Here is a 22,103-nt window from a genome sequence, read left to right as displayed (position 1 = left end):
TTTCAGCCATGCAGCCATTCCTAGATTAGGAATCACTGAGCTGGATGATGCGGAACTGTCTTGGAGGATCATTGGGGGACTGTAAAGCAGTGACAGGTTGTAGTTAACAGGTGTGGAAAATTTCAGTGAGTATATTTTACAGAATGGTGCAGTGGATGGGGAGCAGCTGGCAATAAGTCACCAGAAAGATGCTTTAATAGTTCACAGGTAGGGAAACAAGCAAGAGGACAAGCAAGAAAACTAAACTCATACGTTGTTATGAAGGAAACTACTGGATTGAACAAAGGACTGGTAGGTCTTCATGTTTGGGGTATTCTGAAATTTCTAATCAACTTTTCAACATGAGTTGGCCTTGACACAAAATTACTGAAAAATTTCAGCTTTGTCTAATAGTCCTCGCTTAAAACAAAACAACCCCAAAATCCCTGTTGAGCAGCTTTTGGTTCAGTGTGTACATTCCCCAGCACACATGATCATATCATTAACTCACCCAGTTTTTTTAACAAAAGCTGCTGGGGTGGGGACATGTGTCATTTCCTGCCCTTCCCAGAGCTGGGTACTGATAGAGTTTATTACAGTTTGCTCTGAGCCAGGAGAAAGTCTTTAGCTCCAGAAACATCCTCCACCAGATGCTTTCCTTGGTTTCCTTGCAGAGGAGCGTGCAGGTGAAGGAGTGGAGGCAGAAAAACTTAATGTTTTGCATGAAGGTCAGTGCAAATATGTGCTCAATTATAGGATAATCCAACATAAAATCTGCTGGCCGGGGAGGGATGCGTGAACATCGATTTAGTCGGAAATTACTTACACAGGCCCTGGCCAGGTAGCTCAGTTGTTTAGAGCATCGTCCCGATACTCCAAGGTTGCAGGTTTGATCCCCAGTCAGGGCACATACAAGAATCAACCAATGAATGCATGAGTAAGTGGAACAGCAAATGGATGTTTCTCTCTCAAAATCAATGAATTAAAAAAAAATTATAACTTACACAGTCCCAGCCAAAATTGTGGCTACTCTTCCTTTCATATCCTTAGACTCCTCAAGAGAATATGTGGGTCTAATTATAACTAATATACACTCACCACCAACAACAACAAAATAAACATTTATTTATTTTCGAGTTTGCTGTACGTCTGCCTCCAGGCCAGTGTTGTGTTGCCTGCCTGTCTGCTTGCATTCAACAAACCTTTAGTGAGTGCCTGCTGCCTGCCGGGCGTTGTGCTGGGTGTGGGGAACTTAACAGTGAATTAAAAACAAGCACCCAGTTCTTGGAGTCTCAGTTCTGTTCTTTGGGCACCTCTAATTAAATGTGCAAAATCTCATGTGTGGCATTTGGACCAAATGGTGGAAGAGGGAGAAGGGGTTAGGCACAAGTAGGAAATTCAGCTGCTTGGTAAAGAATAATTCAGTGTTAACTTGGAACTCGGCGTGAATGAGTGTACATCATGTAAATGTCCAGTTTCATACTGCCGCAGGTGACTCTCTAAAACATTCCTGAGGACATTGGCGTTAAGATCACGAGCATGTTCTAATCTTTGAGGCTCTTTTTTTAAAAAAAATATATCTTTATTGATTTCAGGGAGAGGAAAAGAGAGGGAGAGGAAGATAGAAACATCAATGATGAGAGAGAGTCATTGATCGGCTGCCTCCTGCACGCCCCCCACTGGGGATTGAGCCCACAACCCGGGCACGTGCCCTGACCGGGAATCGAATTCCGATCTCCTGGATCCTAGGTCGATGCTCAACTGCTGAGCCTCACCCGGCCAGGCAAGGCTCTTTTTGCATCTTTCTTTGAAGTCTCTCCATCACCAGTCCAGCAGTGATGGTAATAAAATACAGGTTCTGGCCCTGGCCGGTTTGGCTCAATCGTTAGAGCATCAGCCCGGGGACTGAAGGGTCCTGGGTTCGATTTCGGCCAAGGGAGCGCTTGATTGCAGGCTCAATCCCTGGCCCCGGTTGGGGCGAGTGCAGGGGGCAACCAATCGACGTGTCTCTCTCACATGATGTTTCTGTCTCTCTCTCTCTGCCTTCACTCTCTCTGAAAAAGCAATGAGAAAAATATCCTCGGGGGCAGATTAAAAAAAAAAAAGAAAAAAACAGGTTCTGGAGTCAGACTAAAACAGTGTCAATCCAGGCTCCATTTCTCATAATGAGCTGTGTAATTTGGAACAAGTTATTTAAAGTGTGGACTTCAGTTTTGACACCTGTTTGGAATAATAGCACATATCCAACAAGGTTGTTGGAAGGACTAAATGAATTTTAAATGTATAAAGTGCTTAAAACAGCCCCAGTATTGGTAAACATTCAATCATGTTAGCTATTTTTGCTCTTATTACTAGAGTCACTGTTTTATGGTTCTGTCAGAGCTTTTCAATTAGATTGAGGTTTAATGTAACTTTTAAGGTGAATTAGCAGCTTCCCAGGCTTGAACACAAAAGCAGTTAATGAGTTTCCAGGCTTTTATCCAGATTTTCCTGTTAGCACATCTATTCCCGGGCCTGTGCAGCCACAAGACCTCCTCTAGGAGTTTGTTCTCGAACACCAAGCAGAGTTTTGAGCATTTCTTAGAGGCGCTCAGAAGGCGGTGTTTAGCCTGTGGTATTAGGCAATTGGCATGCTCTCCAGTTTACTATCTTATAAAAGCTATAATGATTAAGAATAATGTTCTCAGCTTTCTTGAAAAATTTGCCCTATGGCCGAACTTATGTTGCTCTTGAATTATTTAAAGAGGACTCCAAGCAGCAGGCTGTTTGTCTTTTCAAACCACAAGGTATGGGGGGGTGGATAAAATTAATACGTGAGGCACTTAGTAGGCTGGCAACTCTTAGTGAGTTTGTTGTGACAGCGATTTTCAACTGTCGCACCGCAAGAGTTTGTAAACATGCGCTACCTGACTATCTAGTCAGGGCCACTGGCCTCTTTCCCCTCAGATTGTCAAATTTTAAAAAATGACAGCAGCCAACAAAATAATAGCCGTCCAGTGGGAATGAATCAAAATTATACCTATTTTTTTTGTCAGATCGGCAAAAAATATATTTTGGTGTGCCACAGAATCTTAGTAATTAGTTGATGTGTGCCATGAGATGAAAAGGGTGAAAACTGCTGTGTTATGAGATCACAGCAGAGAATACTTGGAGTGAGAGGTCCAACAGAATATGATGTGGTTGCCCACCCGAAATCCATTCCCCCTACCAAAGAAAATGACATTTTATTCAAGAATCCACCCATCTTCCATACTCAGATCCAGGGTAGCCCTAAAACAGCCTGCAGATAACCTCACCCCCCCTTGCCTGTGATTAGTTCAGAAACGCCCATGTGACACATATTGAACTGGCAAGACTAGAGGAAAGAATAGCCAGAGGTGTCCTATTTATATACATGCCACGACTGCAATTATCAGAGAGTTCAAACAAATAGAGAAGAGGTGTGCCAGAACAGTAATGTTTGTGTGTAGGTAGATTTTTTCCTATTTCTATCAACTTATACTTTATTTTACATGTTTTCTATTATGATCCTGAGTGATGTTATCAGAGAAAAAATGCACAGGAAATAAGACTGGAAGACAAGCCCTGGCTGGTTTGGCTCAGTGGTTAGAGCGTCGGCCTGTGGACTGAAGGGTTCCGGGTTCGATTCCAGCCAAGAGCATGTACCTCGGTTGTAGGCTCAATCCCAGGTCAGGGCACATGCCGGAGGCAACCAATCGATGTGTCCCTCTGACTTGGATGTCCCTCTCTCTCTCTCTCTCTCTCTCTCCCTGTCTCTCCCTCTCTCTTTCCCTCCCCCTTCCACTCTCTCTGAAAAGCAATGGAAAAAATATCCTCAGGTGAGGATTAAAAAGAAAAAAAGACTGGAAGACAAAATGGTTGTTAAGGTTTTGGGATCAATTGATTTTTTTCTCTCTTATTTTTCAATATTCTTATCATATGCTTATTATATTAGTTTTGTAATTTGAAAACTTTTTTAGTTCCTTCACTGAAACTTCAGAAGAGCAGGGACTTTCTCTCCTGCTTCCTTTCTCTCTCCCCCAAGCTTGTACACAGCGAGGATCACTTACACAGAACAGAAAATATGAAAACTGAATCATTCCAGACTTTAAGGCCAGCACAGAATCCACAAAGCTCACTTGTCGGGGTCATAGCACCCCAGTACATGACCCCAGAGTGCTGCGTTAACCTGTATTCTTTTTCTTTCAGAGCGTTTCTGTTTGTATTTGTACATTTATTCTTGTGATTATTTGGTTAATGTTTGTCCTCTGCTAAGCTCCACAAGAGTAGGACTCTTGCTTATCAATGTATTGTTTCCTCAGCACGTGGCATATGGTAGACACTCAATAAATAAATAGCCATTGATAATGAATGAGTGAACCGAATCGGTCAGTGTAGGTATTGCTTTTGGAATAAATCTTCCCAATGAAAGGGGCAGACTAATTCTCAGCACTCAAAACCAGCATCTCTCCCTCTGGTGGTTGTGGTCTTAGGAACTACATTTTGAAGGGAAAACAGAAAGAACAGCAAAAGAACTAAAACAAACAGCAAACCAAGTCACCTACTAAATGAGAGTCTCTAGGGCAGAAGCCTGGAATCTGCATTTTTTAACAAATGCCCCAGATGATTCTGAATCAGGTGGTCTGAGGCCCAGACTTTGAAAACATGCCCTAGAAAGTCCTAGTAGAGTCTGAGTGTTAACTTCATTCATAGTCACCCGGCTTCCAAGAGAATCATGCCGACGTCACTGTTTCTATTTAATGGGAATCAGTTTTTATTTTGCACTTGTGCGGTGCATTAACAAATTCAACATACAAGATAGCATTACATATTGTAAGTTAGCGTTACAGCATTATGCAATTTCACACAATTCATGTTAGCTTTTTCAGATTTTTCTTTTTTTTTTTTAATTTGACACGTTTATTTTATTCTTGAGTTTCATTTTTACAAGAGAAGACACAAGGTAAAGAAAGACAACCACACTGGAGAAGGATCATGGTGAGGGAAATGTCACTATCATGGCCATAATAAAGTCTTCCAAGAAAAAGGACTTGCATCGCTCCCTCTCCTGAGCAAGCTGCCCGTGTCCCACAAACCAGTTCTGTCTGTTTTCCTATCTAGAGCACTTGTTCATAAACACATACCTCTTGGCTGTGCTCCACTGAGAACCGAAAGAAAGAATAACTCATAAAGGGACTTTTATTATTAAGAAAAACTCTTGTCTTCCCAAAGGAATCAAGATATCAGCAGAGAAGGACTGACTCTTGGAAAATCAGAAGTGACCATTCCCTAACCTATTCCTGCCCATGAGTGCCTTGTGCAAAAGCTAGGATGTGACTCTCTTGTATTTCCACTGACTCTTAGGAGGAGGCATATTCCTTTTCCACCCTTATCAGTGAGCTCTGGGAGGAACAAATGTGAAAGCCAAATCCAGCTAAGAAACTTTGGGACAGCAAAGTCAAGGGCAGGATGGATCAGGCCTGAGGTAGGAGGGAGGAACCCTGTACCGCCTCTTGGCCTTTTTCTGAGAAAGACACCGAGGCAGCTCATAGGCTAAAGAACTCCTGGTTCCTCCCCTGTCACCTCACTACCCACTACTCAGTAGACCCAAAGAATGCAAGGACTAAAGCTACAAGGAGATGGGAAAGAGAAGAGTGGGGCGAGGCTGTTTTCCCAGACTTATGTCAGGAGGAGCTACAGAGGCACACACAGCAGGGCAAAGACCAGACTATCTCCACCTGTCGCTTTGCATTGTTTCCAAGAAGGAAACAAAAGTGGATTGCTCAGCAGTTTCTGATCTTTAGACATTAAGGCGATGAAGAGGAATCATTTAAATTTTTTCCTAATGGGGTTTCAGAATGCTCCTGGCAGATTTACATTAAACTATCTCAGAATGCCATTTTTAGAAAACAAAAATTATTTTCTTCTACGTATGATACAGTATTTACATTCCATGGAGTGTAGGACAGAGACGGGTGGTGTGAACCCAACTGATGGTGAGAGAGTGAGTCAGGGTGGGGGGTGGGGGTGGGAGCTGACAGGGACAAGAAGAGAAAGAGTGGGCTTTGTGCCTGCTCAGCAGTGCTCTGCCTTGTCAAGAATCCAGGTTTAAAAAAACAACTAAAGGACTGGGGAGGAGCAGACTGGTTTCAAATGCACAAGAGCTAAGGGACCATCAAAGGCAATATCGCCACTCTCCATGGAGACTCAGCTTTTTAACTCCCTTCTCAGAAGCAAGTTAGAAAGTGATGCTCCTGCATGGAGGTAGACCTTCAATTTTAGCTGATCCCTCAGGCCTTGCTTCAAGCTGCTGCTTATTAGAGTCCCTCTTCAGGCTGGCAAAAATACCTACTGCCTATCCAAGCATACTTATTGTCAGAGAAGCCTCTGCCACCTGAGAAGTCTCAACATTAGAAACGTGGCTGGACTAGGAGTAAGGAGACTTGAATTCTAATCCCAGCAGGATGCTGAATGTCTTTCAACCTGTTGCCCTCTGGCACAAGGAGGACTGAATTCTGTGGTTCCCCTCACCCCTCCACCTTGTGAGACTCATAAGTTCCAAGAATCAAGCACTTTGTTTTGAGGGAAAAGATACCCCAAGGAATCCAAGTTACCTTTATGACTCAGTCACACTGTTATTTTTAAGAGTCATCACTGAAAAATTTAAGGAGGCCCTTTGCCTTATGAAATAAAACTAACCACATCTAAGCTACTTGAGAAGACTCTACAGCTTCTCAAGGGCCAGCATTTCTGGAAAAACAAAGGCCAGTTTAATCCTTCAAACCTCTGATGATTTCTAACCCTTCAAGCAAGAAATGGCTGTCGCTTCCATATAGAGCTGCAAAGGGGGGTCACAGTCATCTCTCTCTCCTCTCCCTGTCCTCATGCCTAAGAACAGTGTTTGGGATCAGCAGGACGTGTTCACTGGTACCATCCTATAGCTGAATTTGAAGTCTCCAAAGCTGTTTTTAGAGACGCCACCTTGTTTTGTAAAGCCAGTTCTGCCTCATGAGTCGGATGTGTCCATGTGCTTCATCACAATCTAACCGTAGGCCGCCGCCTGCCCCTTCAGAGCAGGCGCACTGACAGCAAGAACACTCCACTTCTCAAGGAGTCTTCCTCCTGCAAACCTAGCTTAATCCACTCCACCTTTGTTTCTTGGCTTACTGCAGACCTCTGGACCTTGAGCTCAGTAAAAGAGCAGAGATGTAAGAGGTAATAGGAAGAATACAGGGGAATAATGGAAATAGATTTTGCAAGAGCAAAATATTCTTTGCAGAGGTGGGGAGAGTAACTGTCCAGAGAAGCCCAATAAAAAGAGGCCAATTTCAGGTAGTCAGCAAATACAGTTCGGCACAAAACACAATTTTCATGGATTAAAATCTGTAACTTGATATTGGCAGCTAGGCTAATTTCTTCAGTTTGTATTAGACATGCAAGTATAAGGTTACATTGTTATATATAAACTTGTAGAGGTCTTTCCCTCTCTCTTTTCCCCCATTTAAAAAAAAAAAAAGAGAGAGAGAATTTCTAAGTGCCTTGCAAAGGAGGAAAATCATCATCCCTAAGAACTGATCTGCAGCTGTGGTCATGTGGGGTGTTCTTTGTGGGGTTGATTTTGTAAGAAATTTTCTTCTACAACTAAAATGAGGTTTTTGAGTCCGCTTCTCTCTGTCACCTCTCTCCCCACCACGTCCCTGCCCAGCCCAGCCCTGGGGTGAGAGGTGAGGAGCGTGGGATTAGTACTCGCTCAGACTGTGCCACTTGGCCACAGGCTTGCGGGGGCTCTCGCACACCTCTCGCCAGTGTTCGGCACCACTGGCTGTGACACTGTGCGCCCCCAGGATCAGCCTCCCCACCACCTCGTTCTTGGTGGTGCGATCAAAGTCGATGACGAGGAACTCGATGCTGATGTCGGGCAGGAGGTCAGTGGGGATGTCGTAGATGAAAGACTCGTTGAAGACTGGGTTCAAAGTGCACTTCTTCACGTGGGTTTTCTTCTTGGCGATGCGCTTTCTGCCGTAGTAGACGTTCACCTTGACGTAAGGATCTGGGGCCCCCAGAGAGACAAGAAAAAGGGAGACAGGCCTATGACACAGTTCTCTCCTACATAATGGCGGTTTCATGCTGGGAGGGAGGGGGTTCTGTGGGCCCTTCTTTGGGGCCACCCCTACGTGGTCTTTAGTGATGACACGATGAATGCATCCTGACTGTACTTGAGCCTGCCTGCCTGCACCGGGGGCAAGGAAACCAAGCAGGAGAGAACAGGACAACTCCTCTCCGAAGAAACCCAATGACACCAAGAAGCGTTACGGGGCACAGACTAACAACGCCTGCAGTCTTTGTGACAGTCTCACCTGGAGCAAGCACTCAGCACCTGGCACCCCCCCCATACACTAGGGGACCTTGCCAAAGGTAAAGACCCCATTTGCTCACCCAAAGCACCTCCCCGGCTAGGAAAACCTACAACCTAGATATTCACCAGGGAGAGAAGGTGGACACAGAGAGGAACGGATGCAAAGTGACAGGTGTGAGGGTCCTGACGTGTGTGTGTGGGGGGGGTCTGGGTCACAGGCAAGAAGAGGGGGGTGTCATTCAGACATTTAGAAACAGGTTGAGCCTGGCTGGCGTGGCTCAGCGGTTGAGCATCGACTTAGGATCCAGGAGATCGGGGTTCGATTCCCAGATCAGGGCACATGCCCGGGTTCAGGGCTCAATTCGCCAGCAGAGGGTGTGCAGGAGGCAGCCGATCAATGACTCTCATCATTGATGTTTCTATCTCCCTCCCTCTCCCTTCCTCTCTCTGAAATCAATAAAAACATATTTAAAAAAACAGACATAGGTTGAAGTAAATAGCTGCTACCTGAGAGACCGGTGATATCCATCTTCGGCAAGTGTCTGGCTTTGAGGACCACCACTGTCATTCTCTGTGCCACAGGCTGATATGACAGAGATACCTGGAGCTCCCCTCTGCTAATGCACTTCTGTGAAGAAAAAACAGCTGATGAGAATCCCGGCAGGGGGGCAGGGTGTGGCACAGAAAGAGTGCAGAGGAGAGGGGAGAGGGGCGGGGAGGAAGCTCAGGAGGAGAGGGCTACCTGGAGGTGCCCATCCCCTGAAAAGATCTTACTGTCACATTGAACAGGGCAGGGGGAAAGGAACTCTTCTAATTATAATCCTGATACTAAGTAAAATCACTTGCATGGAGAGGCAGCACAGCCTAGTACTGAACTTAAGAGCCCAGACTCTGAAGCCAGCCTGGCCTGGATTCAAATCCTGACCGCTGCTTCTCATTGGGATGACCTGGGACCACCTACTTGGCATCTCTGCAGTACTCCAGTTTCCTCATCTATAAAATGGAGATAGAAACAGCACCTAATTCAGAGGATTATTAAAAGGATTAGATAATTAAATTTTGTAAAACGCCACAGTGCCTGGAGTATATTGTGCGCTATGGAAGTGTATCCTCTCATTTGGTTCTTGTGATAAAAATGTACAGTGGGAGGTAGGAAATTTGGGTTCGAGCCTTCACTTTGCCACTTAATCACTACCTGGCCTTGGGCAAGCCCCTGACCTTTCTGGAGCCTGTTCCTCCATATCGCAGGGTGAATATCCACGGCTGCTCCGCCTGCCTCAGTTGTGCACTTTTGAGTGTCTTCTCCAGCCAAGTCAGCTTTCTCCCCTGTGCCCACATCTTTATTTCCTCATCTTTTAAGTCTATTCTAGGCTCTGTTCTGAGCTTGGGCAAAAACCCTCTAGTCCTCCAAGAGCATTTTACACACATTTGGATACTCACTACATGCCAAGTGCTGGGGATACACAGCTGACAGGACTCAGTGGCTCCCAAGGAGCTTACCATGTAGTAGAAGAGACAGAGCTAGAAGTAAAGATGTACTTGTCAGAGAAGTAAGAAGCCTGTTCAAGTGCTGCTGCGAGATTCGGGAAGGCTTTGCCAGCTGACATTGGGCTGAGTTTCTGAAGGGGGAGTAAGAGGCCGTGAGACAATGGGCAGACGGCAGCTCACGTCAGGCAGAGTGGCAGGAGCGCCGTACAAAGGCATTGGGCCCTGAAAGGGGACATCTGTGTTCAGAGAATGGCGAGAGGCGCGCGTGCCTGCTGTTGGGGTGCCTGGCAGGAGGGATGAGTCAGGAACCTGGAGAGGTGGGTGAGGTGAGGGTAAGGAGCAGTGGGCACGCTAAACCAACAGCAGAGTCACCACTAGGCAGATGAGGGCTGTAAGTATAGGAGCGACAATGTTATTATGGTTGCTGTTAATATTTTATTAATAATATTATTATTCTGGTGAAAGCTGGACAATGAACTAAAGTGGAGAAAGACCAAAGTCAGAAAGCTCAGTTAAGGGGCTGCTGCAATAGGCTCAGGAGGAAATGAGGAGGCCTGGAAGCAGGGCTCTAGCAGAGGGCATGGACGTGGGGGTAAGAGATGCCTCGGGAAGAACTGTCAGGATTTTCCAGGTGTAGGTAGCTAACTGGATGTAAATGTAGGGGAGAGGGAAGAGATGGAGAAATATTTCCTTTTGCTTGTTGGTTTTTTCTTGTTGGAGGACTATTTCTTAAGTTTCTAGCTTAGAAAGTGGGGCTGAGGCCGAGATGAAAACAAAAGAAGGTAGAAGTTGAGGAATTTAAGACACTGGGCCCTGGTCAGGTAGTTCAGTTGGTTAGGGCGTCATCCCAATATGCCAAAGTTGCAAGCTCTATCTCCGGTAAGAACACATACAAGAAGCAACCAATGAATGCATAAATAAGTGAAACAACAAAATGGATGTTCCTCTCTCCAAAAATCAATCAAAAAACAACAACAACCCACTAAGTTCAAGATTATGGTTTAGGTTTCCTGATTATTTGTTTAAAACTGTTTCCTAAATCATTCATTATAGAAAATCTTCCTAATCTAAACCCCCAGGTCCCTTCCCTAGTTCTTTGAGAAAGTGGACAACTGCTGGTTACCCTTTTAATACTTTTCTCCCCTAAAATGACTCCTCAGGCAACCGTTTTCCTTCTGGCCCCCTTCACCTTTGGCATTTTACATGGGCCGAATGCCTGTCCCCATTCAGCTGTCCCTTTGTGTACCCAAGTCTGCTGCCACACCACCACCTGAATGCCATTCCCTTCTGCATTGAAGAATAGAGTTTCATGTCCCCTCACTCCCCTCCCCTTCTTTTGCCACCCAATCCCATTCCAAGTAGCACTGCCAAGGGCTCTTTCTCAAAGGCTCTTTGTCAAGGGCTGGGAGCGAGCTGTTTCCCAGTCCCTTGGCTTAATGAGGCAAAGACCCTGTTGTGGGGCAGACAAGCAGAAGGGCAAGGGGGAGGAAGGGTTTTATCCATGCCTGACCGAGCTGGGAGGCTTTGCCCGCCCTCAGTGGGAAAAGAGGAACAGGAGCATTGGTCCTAAAGAGGGCATCCAGACAAGGGACCACTCAGCCAAGGGAGAAGTCTATTTTCTCTAATTAGCAGCGCCCCTTCCAGAGTGATTTTCTAGCTGCAGAGTCATTGCTTTAGGTGGACCCACACATCCTCAATAAACCTTTATTGGGGTTGGAAGTGCCACCTCCACATAAATCACAGTCATGGGAAAACAAAAGAAACAAAAACCTTAATGTTCAACCACATCGCGGCCCCTTTTAACCTCCTCAAAACACACACAGCAACCTTCTTTATTGTTCCTGGAAAACTGGCATTCCTTTTTCTTTCTCTCTTTTCAGTCCCTTTGGCTAGAATGGGTGACCTCTAAGGTCCCTTGTGAATTTGAGATTTTAAGAATCCTTTTGTTAAGTGACCACTGTCCCAGGACATCAATACCAGATGGGACAATGGAAAGACAGGAAACGGTTTAGAAAACAATGACCTGAAGAAATTAGGAGCCTAAGAACTCTCTATTATCTACTTTGTAAATCTCTTCTTTCCCACGTCTCTTTTTTATTCCCCAGCCGGCTCTGTACTGCCTCCCTTCTCTTGGTGGGGAAGTTCTTATGGGAATGTAAATCCACTTTAATTTCTGTCTGGATAAAATACTAGGAAGAAAAGCTGCCTGCCACTAAAAAAAAAAAAAAAAAAATCGAGTCCCAAAATCCAATGCAGAGATTTTGAGTTTATACTGATCTTTCACTAATAGTCAAGAGTTATGTTTTCATGCTTCTTATATCTTTTTGCATATTCATGAGAGCCAAGAGTGCTCTCACAAAGTGGTCCCAGTGCCGTCACGATCCAGTCTAGAGGGAGACTGAGGCCCAGAGAGGATGACTACTTGCCCAGAGTAAGGTAGTGAAATGGAGAGCGTAAAAAATGATGACCAGACCTGTTTTTTTTCCAACTGGACTGCACTATATAATGGAAAGGACAAGAGATGAATTTTCTGCTAAAGGCCAGGAAATGCAGTTAATAGTGCGGAGTTACATAGAGAAATGCAATTCTCACCAGTTTCCGCCCAGGAATCTTTGGAGGAAGACAATTTGGCCCCATCTTACTGTGTAAGGCTTTGTAATATAGGTCCGAAGCCTCTGTGTAAGGCTTTCTCAGCAGAGAAAGCTCTTTACAGACAGTGTGGAATCACCCAGAGTGGCTCTAACTGATGGGCTAAGGGAAAATCCAGGAAGGACAGACCCCTGGCTACAGAGGTGACGTGACGGTCACGACTCAGGATGGAACACAGCCCTGCTCATAGGAATGGGTTGGGGAAAACACTCTTAGGAAGCCAGGAGGCTGGAAGGCTCTGGTGTGGGGCTGTGTACGCTCTGGGTGTCCTGTCTGAGACCTCTCCCAGGGAATGTGTTACTAAGAATCCCAGCCCTGGCTTATCCCTCCTGAGGAGAGTTAATAAAATAGAAATTTGGCTCATGCCAAGAGCCCCTGGCAGTTTAGCAAATGCTCCCTGCCCAGTGTCCTGGATTCGAGGCTAATTTGTCCCTACCCCGAATCAGTTGCTTTCCTTGCCAGTCTCTTCCCAGCTGCAGCTTGGCACAGAACCATCCTCCACTCTCAGCCTTGGGCTGCGAGTGCATTAGCTACCTGGAGGAATCCAGCTAGTTGGCGGCTTTACCAAAGCTGGGGCTACAGGGAAAGCTGAGCTGGAAAGGATCCTCCGGCGAAAAGAGCCGGATGAAGGCAGGCAGTGGAGCACTGCAGCTCTATAAAGGGGAGTCAGGACATGGGGAGGGGTTGGCAGAGCCTTGTGGAAAAGAGATGGCAGAAGAGGGAAAGGGACAGGAGGGGGATTAAACAGGAGAGGGGCTGCACCACACCCCCTGACTCCAGCTTCTGAGGCTATGAGAACCCCTGCTATGCTAAAATCTAAGCTATCTCATTAGGCCCGGCATTGGACATGTTTATGTCCTGACCAAAAGCCTTTATTATTATTCAAAATGTTTGGTCTTCTCTGGCCCTTATGAGGTAGGCTGAGTGTGCCATGTGGCAGCAGCAGTTCTTTGGGCAATTGCTTGACTGGGCTGGCTGCGGTGGGACAGACCAATGTTACACAGTGCAGAAGATAAAAACACCTCCGGGGGACTGCTCCCTGCCCCCAACCAGCTTGATGCAGGGCCCTCCTTCAGCCTACAAACCTTGTTCCCAGAAGCTCACTGCACATTCAGCTCCTGCTGGCCTGGAAGCCTCTTTTGTCCAATCCTGAGCCTCCTGCCTCCCCACTGAGTCCAGTGTGGGCTTGCAGGTGGAAAAGACATCAAGAGATAAGTGTGGCCCCTATTGCCAGGGCTCTTCCTGAGATGTGCAGTTTTTTATAAGTGACCCTGATATCCTTTCTAGACCTTCTACCTGTTTCTCCACTGATGCAAGTCTCCCTTTGTCAAAACAAAATACAAACATTTCCAAACCACATATATCTCCCAGGGACCAAACTTTATTAATAAAAGAAACAATAATAATAGCGGTTACAATTTATTGAAGGTTTACTATGTGCTAGGGACGATGTAAATCCATCACTTTACCTAATACCTATAAGAAACTGGGCTAAGCAGCTTGCCCAAGGTCAGTTGGCTGATGGCACTTGGATGAAAATTCAGGTCTGATTTCAAAGTCCTTGCTATTAACCACTTATATTTTATCCTGAAAAAAGAATGAAACTCTGAATTTAAAATAACAACTTCTTTCAAAGCTCCTACCACACTCACTGTATGGTAATTGCCAAGATTGTTTGTCTTTCCTCCACTAAAGTAAAAGCTCCTCCAGGGCACTAACATGCCAGGGGTATGATCTCATTTGCACCTCATAGCGCTGTAAGGAAGGTAATATCAGCTCCATTTTACATCTGAGGAAAGAGAAACTTAGAAGGGTTACTCACCCATGTCACACAGCTGGAAAAGGGTGAGCTGGAACATGAGCTCAGACAGTCCAACTCCAGAGCCTGAGGGCTTAACCATAGAACTACATTGCCTCCCCAATCATGGAAGAAATGAGTGAACTAACGGACGACAGGGGGCACATTTCTTGTACCCCTGAAATTACAACTCAGGTGGGAGAGAAGGCTCTCACTCCTCTTCTATTGCAAATAGAGAGGAGGAAGAGAGAGAGAAAGACCTGTGGCAAAGGTTTGGGCCTGGCTAAGGGGTTCAAAGGTGAAGCAATTCATTAAATTGCATTTATAAAATGGTTATTAAAAGGCATGATACTATTTACACCCCTAGGTTTGGGCTGGGAAAGGAAAGCTGAGGGGAAAATTACTGAACTACTTTCGTAGTTTCTTAGCTGTGAGAAATCAGTTCACTAGAGGAAGATCACACATTATTTCAAAGAAAAAACTTAGCCCCTAGATCCCAGCAGGCTAGGAAGTTGCTTCCTAGAGGAGACCCAGCCTGCCAGGCCCTCGGTCTTACTTGGATCACCGCTTGTTCTTGACAGCTGGGAGCTCCCCCCAGGCCTTCTTTGCCACCCATTTCATCTCCTTCCCCTCCCATTTGTCCTCTAAGATCTCGACTCCCCCAACCCACCATCCCTCCCCAACGCACACGTCCTCCTCACCTGGATGTTCCTTTTGATGATGTCCCTAGTCAGCTGTACCTTGCCTGTGCTGGGGTCCACCCCAGCCAGTGGCACCATGACCTCCCCAATCACGTCGTCCCGAGAGAAGCGGTCAAAGCTGAGAACGAGAAAGTGCAGCACCAGGTCCTGGAGCTGGCTGTAGGGGATGCCGTAGAAGGTGAAGGTCTCGTCAAACACAGGGTCCAGGGTCTTCCGCAGCACCCTGGTCTTCACCCGGTGCCGCTTGTCGGGAAGGATGGTCATTTTGATGTAGGGGTCAGAGCCCTGGGTCTGGTCATCCATCACGGGCAGCCCATGGGCCTCCTGGATTGTCACCACCAGGGCTTTTTTGGGGAAGTTATAGTCCACTGAGAAGGTGAGGGATCCCAGCATGACGTCCTCCTCTGGAGATGATGGAGAAGTAGTTTTGCTCTCCCCAGGGGTTAGGCTTGCAATGGGGCTTCTCAGCTCTTCCCCATAGTTCACTTTGATGGGTAACTGGTCTATACAAGACCCAGAGCTAGGTGCCCTGGGACTCTTGTCTCGGCCCAGCAGGCCAGCCTCTGCTGCGTCCACCAACAGGTTCCCATGTCCACCTTCCCTCCCAGGGCCATCTTTGTCTCTTCGCACTTTGATGATTTTCTTCTTGTTGCTGAGGGTCTCTGGGTATATACTGATGCCTTTGAGCATATGAATAAACTTGTATGGTGGGGTCTTGTGCTTCTTCTCTGCTTGCTGGTGGCAGCATGTCCAGACAAAGACGGTCACCGAGATGGACACCACCAGTAGAGAAGCCCCAATAAGGCCTGCCACCACTGGCGATACATCTGAAGGTGGAGACCAGAGATGCGATTATTATGTCCTTGCCAGGCATTGCGCTAAAGCTCTCTCTCTCTAAATGAAAGAACTCATTAAATAGGTACCATTAATATACTCACTTTACCATTGGGAAACCTGTGGACTCAAATCTGCCCTAGGCCAAGTGTAGCAAATGGCAGTGATGGGATTTTAACCCTGCTTTGCCTGATACCAAAGTGTTGCTGCATTATGGATAATCAGGACAGTAAAAGATCTGGAAACCATAGCTAGTGAAGGAAAATGGAAGGAACTGAAGGAGCTGAGGGGTCTAGGAATAATAACTTTCTTCAATTATTGAAGGCACTGTGATGGAAGAAGGTGTGATTTGACTTTACTTTGGAGGGCAAGTCCAGTACCAGCGCACACAGGCTACAGGAGGACAGATCTGACTCAATGAAAGGAGTCAAATTATTACTAGAACTGCCTCACAATGGCCCAGATTGCTTCATAAAGCAGTGAATCTACAACTGAAAACTTTTGGAGGTTGAATCGCCATTGTCAGGGATATTCTAAAAGGGATTTCTTCCACGGAGATTGCGTTAAATCTCTCTGAAGTTTTTCCTACTTCAAATGTCCCATGGTTCTATGAAAGTTGGGACCAGGTAAGAAAAGAAGGGGTCAACCCTGGCCGCGTAGCTCAGTTGGTTAGGGTGTCGTCCCGATACACCAAGGTTGTGGGTTTGATCCCTGGTCAGGGCACATACAGGAAGCAACCAGTGAGTGCAGAAATAAGTGGAGCAGCAAAATTGATGTTTCTCTCTCTCTTCTTCTCTCTCAAATCAATAAAAATAAAATTTTTTAAAGAAAAAGAGGGGTTACATTTTAAAATAATATAGATGAGGAATAAGGCCACTAACAAAATAAATCAAGGCGACCGTGTCCATACTGAATAATAGCAGCATTTATTCTCAGAGCAGTAAGTGAAATAATAGTTCTTATGGAGTTTTCACAAAATGGGGGCAGCCTGTGTTCAGCTCATTGAGAGCAAGCAAAAGTAACGTCCTGCTCACCTTTGAATGTCTGAGTCTCTTGCATCTAATACAAGTTCAGTGAATACTTATTTGAACAATTGATTGGTTTCAACTGTCAATCAAAATAAGCTGAAAAAATGGCTCTCTACTCACCAATCAGGGACTCTCCTGAAAATTGCTTGCTACTCATTAGTGAAACTGAACATTGATTGTCTCTGTGAGAAGAGGAAAGCAGGGAACCACCAAGACAGGTATATTTTTGAGAATGATTTGAAAGAGAGATCTAAAGGGCCATGTTGGGAGACATCTGGGTGACCCTTTTGGCTCTACCATAAATTTACTCTGTGATCTTGAGGGAACCCACTGCTGCTTACCATGCCTCAACATTTACTATTAGAAAATGCAGGTGGTGTGGGTAAGAGAGAAGATGAAGGATTCTTATCTTTTGGGAGGACAGAGAAGGAAGAGAAACAAAGTAATCCATTTATGAATCACCTAGGTGCTTTTCTCCACCTTATTTCCCACCTTTGCCCTGCTTTCTTCTTCATTGAGTATTTATTAACCTCTGCCTCTCCCCCCCATATTCAAGGCAGTTAACTAGAAAAATCAGAGATGTTGAAACTCAGAACCCTCTGTCTAGCTTTAGTCAAAAGGTTGGTGAGAAAAGGATGTTGGAACTAATATCTGAAATGAGTGTTTTATAGTAATTGTAAATTGCAGTCACCCATGCTGCTTGCTCCTTCTGTCCTCCAAGGTCATGGATAATTGAATGTTGGTTTGGTGTATCTCCCAAGGACTAAGGCATTTGAAATGCAGTACTCTATGAGACATGAAAAAGTCAGAAGTAACAGTTCTCTAAGTAGGAAACCCTCTGTAAGGGTTGAAAGACCTGCAAGACACATCTGGGCTATGCTCAACTCTGTCAGTCCCTGGTCAGATCTGCTTAGTGACCTCTTTTACTAAAACAGCTTTTCCCTGTCAAGTAGACCAGTGTGATACAGAAATGAGAATAAACTTCAGCATCAACTGGACATTGGCACTGCCCTCACTAGTTTGTGTAACTTTTATCTACTTTATCTCCCTGAGCCTCAGTTTCCTCATCTGGAAAATATATATAATAATTCCTACACCAGAGGGTATTTGTAAGGATTAAATAAAATGTAGTATGTAAAAGGCTGATAAAATTTCTTTTCTCTTTTCCACTAATATTCCTTCTAAAGGAAATCACTACATTATACTCCACACCATCTCATTTTCCAAGGAATCGGGAACTGCAGTTAGAAAAAAGAATATGTTGAAAAGAAGGCATAAGAAGAAAAAGAAAGAGCAGAAGAAAATCATAGGGTGCTCATGCAATCATCAAAGGGACATCTATTTTGGAAATTTAGGACTCAAAGAATAGCTATGCAGAAGGTGAAGTGGAAGAAAAAAATATCAAGATTTAGATTTGGGAATCAGTGGGAACCGTAGTTAATGGGTGTGATCTGTTGTCTGGGTACTTTCCCTGATCCTATGTCTTCTGATATTGAGAGAATGGAGTACATTGATTTCTGCTCATTCCCATAAACCTCTTACTGGGGAGAAAAGCCATTTCCTAGTTGGATTGTGGCCCCACCCTAAACATTGGATGCTCAAACCTTCTGGATTGTCTGAGGGTTAGGACCTCTTAAGGAATATGAAGGAAGCCTAGACTGACAGCAAGTCTCACTGGCTTCTACTATCCAAACTGGGGTTAAGTAGAACTGAGGGAGAAGCAGGGCAATTCTTTTTTTTTAATTTTTGCACCAGCAAAGCACAGCACAGGTAGTCTGTTACCCTAGTATATTTTGCAGGAATTCCCTAGGAGGAAAAAGCATCCTTCTTGAGCTTTTATTTTCCGTCTTTCCTATTTTCCACTCCACTCTCTGCTCCAAGTAATGTAACAGATCTTGGAGCCTCGCCGAGATGACGTAATGCTTTCTCTGGTACACAAAGCGGCCTCCCCCGGGCTTGGCCTCTCTCGCCCCTCCCCCTCCGGCCTGGATCGGGCCCCCACCAGCTCCACATCAGCGCAGACGAGTCCCCCTGTTTGAAAAGCCAGCCCAGGGAACGCGGAACAAAAGGCCTGGGAGCAAGCGCCTAGGCGCTGCCAGGAGGCCCAGAAATAGACATCACGTCATCCCCTAGCCCAGCAGCACCAAGCGCCATTTGGTAGCATCGGACGGACCCCACCATTACGATGCAGAATAGAACTTGCGGGGCTCACGTTTCCTCCTAGCTCCAGCATCCAGCTGACCGGCTTAAGGAGTGGCTTCCTTTTTGCTCCCCACCCCCGCACCTCTCTCCCCAGAGGCCGCTGCCTCCCTGGCTGCCAGCCACACAGCCCACGGTCTCCAAACTGCCATCTTGGTGCCCCATCCCCCTTGCCACCTCCCTCCCCCGCAGCCCTGAGGAGTAGGAGGGGGAGGAAGGGGCACCGCCCTGCGTGCCCCAAGGGGGAGGGCTCGGCCTACTTCACCTCTCCTCCCCCAGAAGGAGGGGTTCACATCCTCCGCAAGCTCGCCGTTTCTCACCTCCAGCGATGCTGACGATGCACCACACAAGGTTTTAGCATCCTGGACCTCCCAGCCCGTGTGTCTCTAGCCTTCCCAGTCTCTGCAGCTTAAGTTCAGGCTCTGTCCACTACCCGGTACCCACCACCCCAGGCCCGATTCTAGCGGGGCTGCCACTTAAAGACCCTGGTCTGGGCTTCATTCCCTGTGCAGCCTCTGGGTTCCCCTAGCTTTAGCAACGTTTTCAACTACCGCAGGCTTAGTTTGACGGATTGTACTTACCAACGGCAGGTCGGATATTGATGAACTCGTCCATGTCGTAATCAGAGGCTATTGCTATAAATGCTTTTTCAATGGCCAGACAATTCTGGGGACCCCGAACCAGAACCGAAGCTGCCGCTGTACAGCGCTAGGTCAGGGGAGGGGGAAGGTATCTGGCGGATGTCTCCTGCGACGGTCTGGTCCCTGGTTGCCAGCTGCGGTCGCCTCTTAAGATGCTCCAGGGATGCTCTGAGCTAAGGATGCAGGTGCAGCCAGACTGGTCCTGATGCGAGGGAGGCCCCGCCTTCTTCCGAGCGGCCCTCGGCAGGAGACTCCGCCTCTGCCCGAAGAGTTCCGGAAGGCAGTCCCCGCCCCTTTCCGGAAGACCTCTGGGAGGCTCCCCATCGCCGGGATTTCCCGAGAATGAGACCCCGCCCACTGGCGGGCTGTTTGTCTAAAGGAGAAAACCCAGGATGGAGTAAGAAGTGTAGGTATATTATCATATGAGAAGCTATAGATCCTGTGATTCGGGTTCCCTGAGCTTAATATAGCAGCAGAATATTCTGGGTGAGAGGGGGCCTAGGATTTTGGAAAAACAACATTCTATACTGCCTGCATTTCAGTATCAATTTGCCGTTATTGTTATGCATTTCTGAGCCCATTAAAGGTTATTGTGGAAACTTTTTTTTTTAAAACCTCACCCCGAGGGTATTTTTCCATTAATTTTCAGAGAGAGTGGAAGGGGGAGAGTGAGAAACATCAATGTGAGAGAGACACATTGACTGGTTGTCTTCTGCATGTGCCCTGACCTGCGCCCCAGATGGAGCCTGCAACCTAGGTGCATGCCCTTAGCCAGAATTGAACCCGGGCCCCTTCAGTCCTCAGGCCGAGGTTCTAACCACTGAGCCAAACCGGACAGGATGGAAACTTTGTTTTTTTAATTTTTTTTTCTTTTAATCCTCATCTGAGGATATTTTTCCCCATTGCTTTTCAGAGAGAATGGAAGCGAGAGAGAGAGAGAGAGAGAGAGAGAGAGAGAGGGAGAGAGAGAGGGAAAAACATCAATGTGAAAGAGACACATTGACTGGTTGCCTCGTGCATGCACCCTGACCAGGGCCAGGGATCAAGCCTGCAAACAATGTGCCCTTGGTTGGAATAGAACTGGGACCCTTCTGTCTGCTGGCTGACGCTCTGACCACTGAGCCAAACCAGCTAGGTATGGGAACTTTCTTAAACTTCAGAACTCTATAACTCTAATTAAAGATCCAACCTTGTGTTGGTTGTGTGACTGAAAATTTACTTATATTTTAATTATACAAGTAAAATGGATGAATTTTGTGGTGTGTAAATTAAAGCTGTTTTTATAAAAAGACTAATGAAGAATGCCAAAGTTAATCAGTGCTGCATATTTATTTTCTAAAAGTGTCAAATGCTTAGGCTGCTTAAGAGAGAGCATACGCAAACCAACAGATGACCAGACAGGTTCTGATATTTGAAACCCTGTGAGCAACAAAACTTTTCCTTCCAAAATGCAAGATAAGACTGAAAGCCAGTGCCCCAGGGAAGTACTCATATTCTGCAGGTTCAAAAGCCGGGCACAAATGAAACCCCAAGTTTCTAGAGACTTCCTTGGCATTTGGGAGAGTTAGGGTGATCCAGATTAGAGTGAGATTGCAGTTATGTCCATGACAGCATCAATTTCATTCTTCGTTTTGGCTGTAGATACTTCATCCTATTGGAGTTTGTTTACAGACAAGATCAGGTCAAATAGATTCTTTAAAGGCATAAATATTTGTTGGCAGTTCACTTGTAAAATGAGAGAGTTGAATGTATTTTTCCAGCTTTAACATTCCTTCTAGAAAAGTGGAAAGAACATGGTTCGAGGAGTCATTCATTTATTCAAAACACAGGTATTGAATCAACTATGCTTTCTGGACATTGGATCAATGCATTAGAGGCTAGAGTTAAGGATACCTTATTCCCCTTGATAGCTGTATATCTTTGTGAAATCACCTATCCAGCTGAGCCAGAAATTTGTTGTGTGTAAACTTGAAAGTATAATAACATACATTGTTCTACAGGATTTATCGTGAAGATCAAATCACCTATGATAACGTAAGTGAAAGAACTTTGAAAAATGGCAGAGTACTATACGGATATGAATAATTACTATGGAGTGAGTCCATGACTCACTATTACAAATAACTGCACACTATTAGTAACCCAGGGATTCCTTTCTGAAATTTTCTAAATTCTCCATTTCCGTGGTCCCGTATTCCAGGTGTCACGAGGCGAGAAGGATTAGTTTTCCGGTTAAACTACTGCATCTCAATCGCGGCATGTTTTGAGTAGGATAGCCCCAAGAACCGAGAAAGAGAGGTTATTTCCTTAAAATATTTTTGCCCACAACTGACGCGCTAGCCTTGCGGCTTCACCCGCCCTAAAATAGGACGGCGCCTCGTGGTTGGACCGTGCTCCTTGACGTCCTGACGCTACGCGCCGCGACTTGGC

General features: G+C 45.9%; 1 protein-coding gene across 2 annotated transcripts; it reads right to left on the bottom strand.

Moving 5' to 3' along the window:
• Positions 1-4,738: 4,738 nt before the first annotated feature.
• On the bottom strand, positions 4,739-19,934 carry SYT11 (synaptotagmin 11). Of its 2 annotated transcripts, none has more exons than XM_081121325.1 (4): positions 19,614-19,934; positions 14,972-15,798; positions 8,840-8,963; positions 4,739-8,029 (listed from the first exon to the last, which is right to left on the bottom strand). In XM_081121325.1, exons 1-4 carry the CDS (start codon positions 19,645-19,647, stop codon positions 7,719-7,721), a joined length of 1,296 nt encoding a protein of 431 aa, XP_080977451.1. In that variant the 5' UTR covers positions 19,648-19,934; the 3' UTR covers positions 4,739-7,718. The 2 variants fall into 2 exon arrangements, with proteins under 2 accessions (XP_080977451.1, XP_080977452.1); XM_081121326.1 differs by having other exon boundaries at positions 4,745-8,029; positions 8,843-8,963; positions 19,614-19,908.
• Positions 19,935-22,103: the final 2,169 nt, after the last annotated feature.

The sequence above is a fragment of the Miniopterus schreibersii genome (assembly GCF_964146895.1).
Source record: "Miniopterus schreibersii genome assembly, chromosome: 19".
Taxonomy (NCBI): Eukaryota; Metazoa; Chordata; class Mammalia; order Chiroptera; family Miniopteridae; genus Miniopterus; species Miniopterus schreibersii.
Note: the sequence above shows the minus strand (reverse complement) of the source record. Positions and strands in the feature narration are given on the sequence as shown.

Bases quoted from the DNA above. Each gene is read 5' to 3' on its own strand.
- SYT11 (XM_081121325.1), bottom strand. From the start codon at position 19,647: ATGGACGAGTTCATCAATATCCGACCTGCCGTTG. The intron at 15,799-19,613 runs GTAAGTACAATC...CTCCACCTTCAG, and splicing joins CAATATCCGACCTGCCGTTG to ATGTATCGCCAGTGGTGGCA. The intron at 8,030-8,839 runs GCAGCTATTTAC...TGGGGGCCCCAG, and splicing joins TATCACCGGTCTCTCAGGTA to ATCCTTACGTCAAGGTGAAC.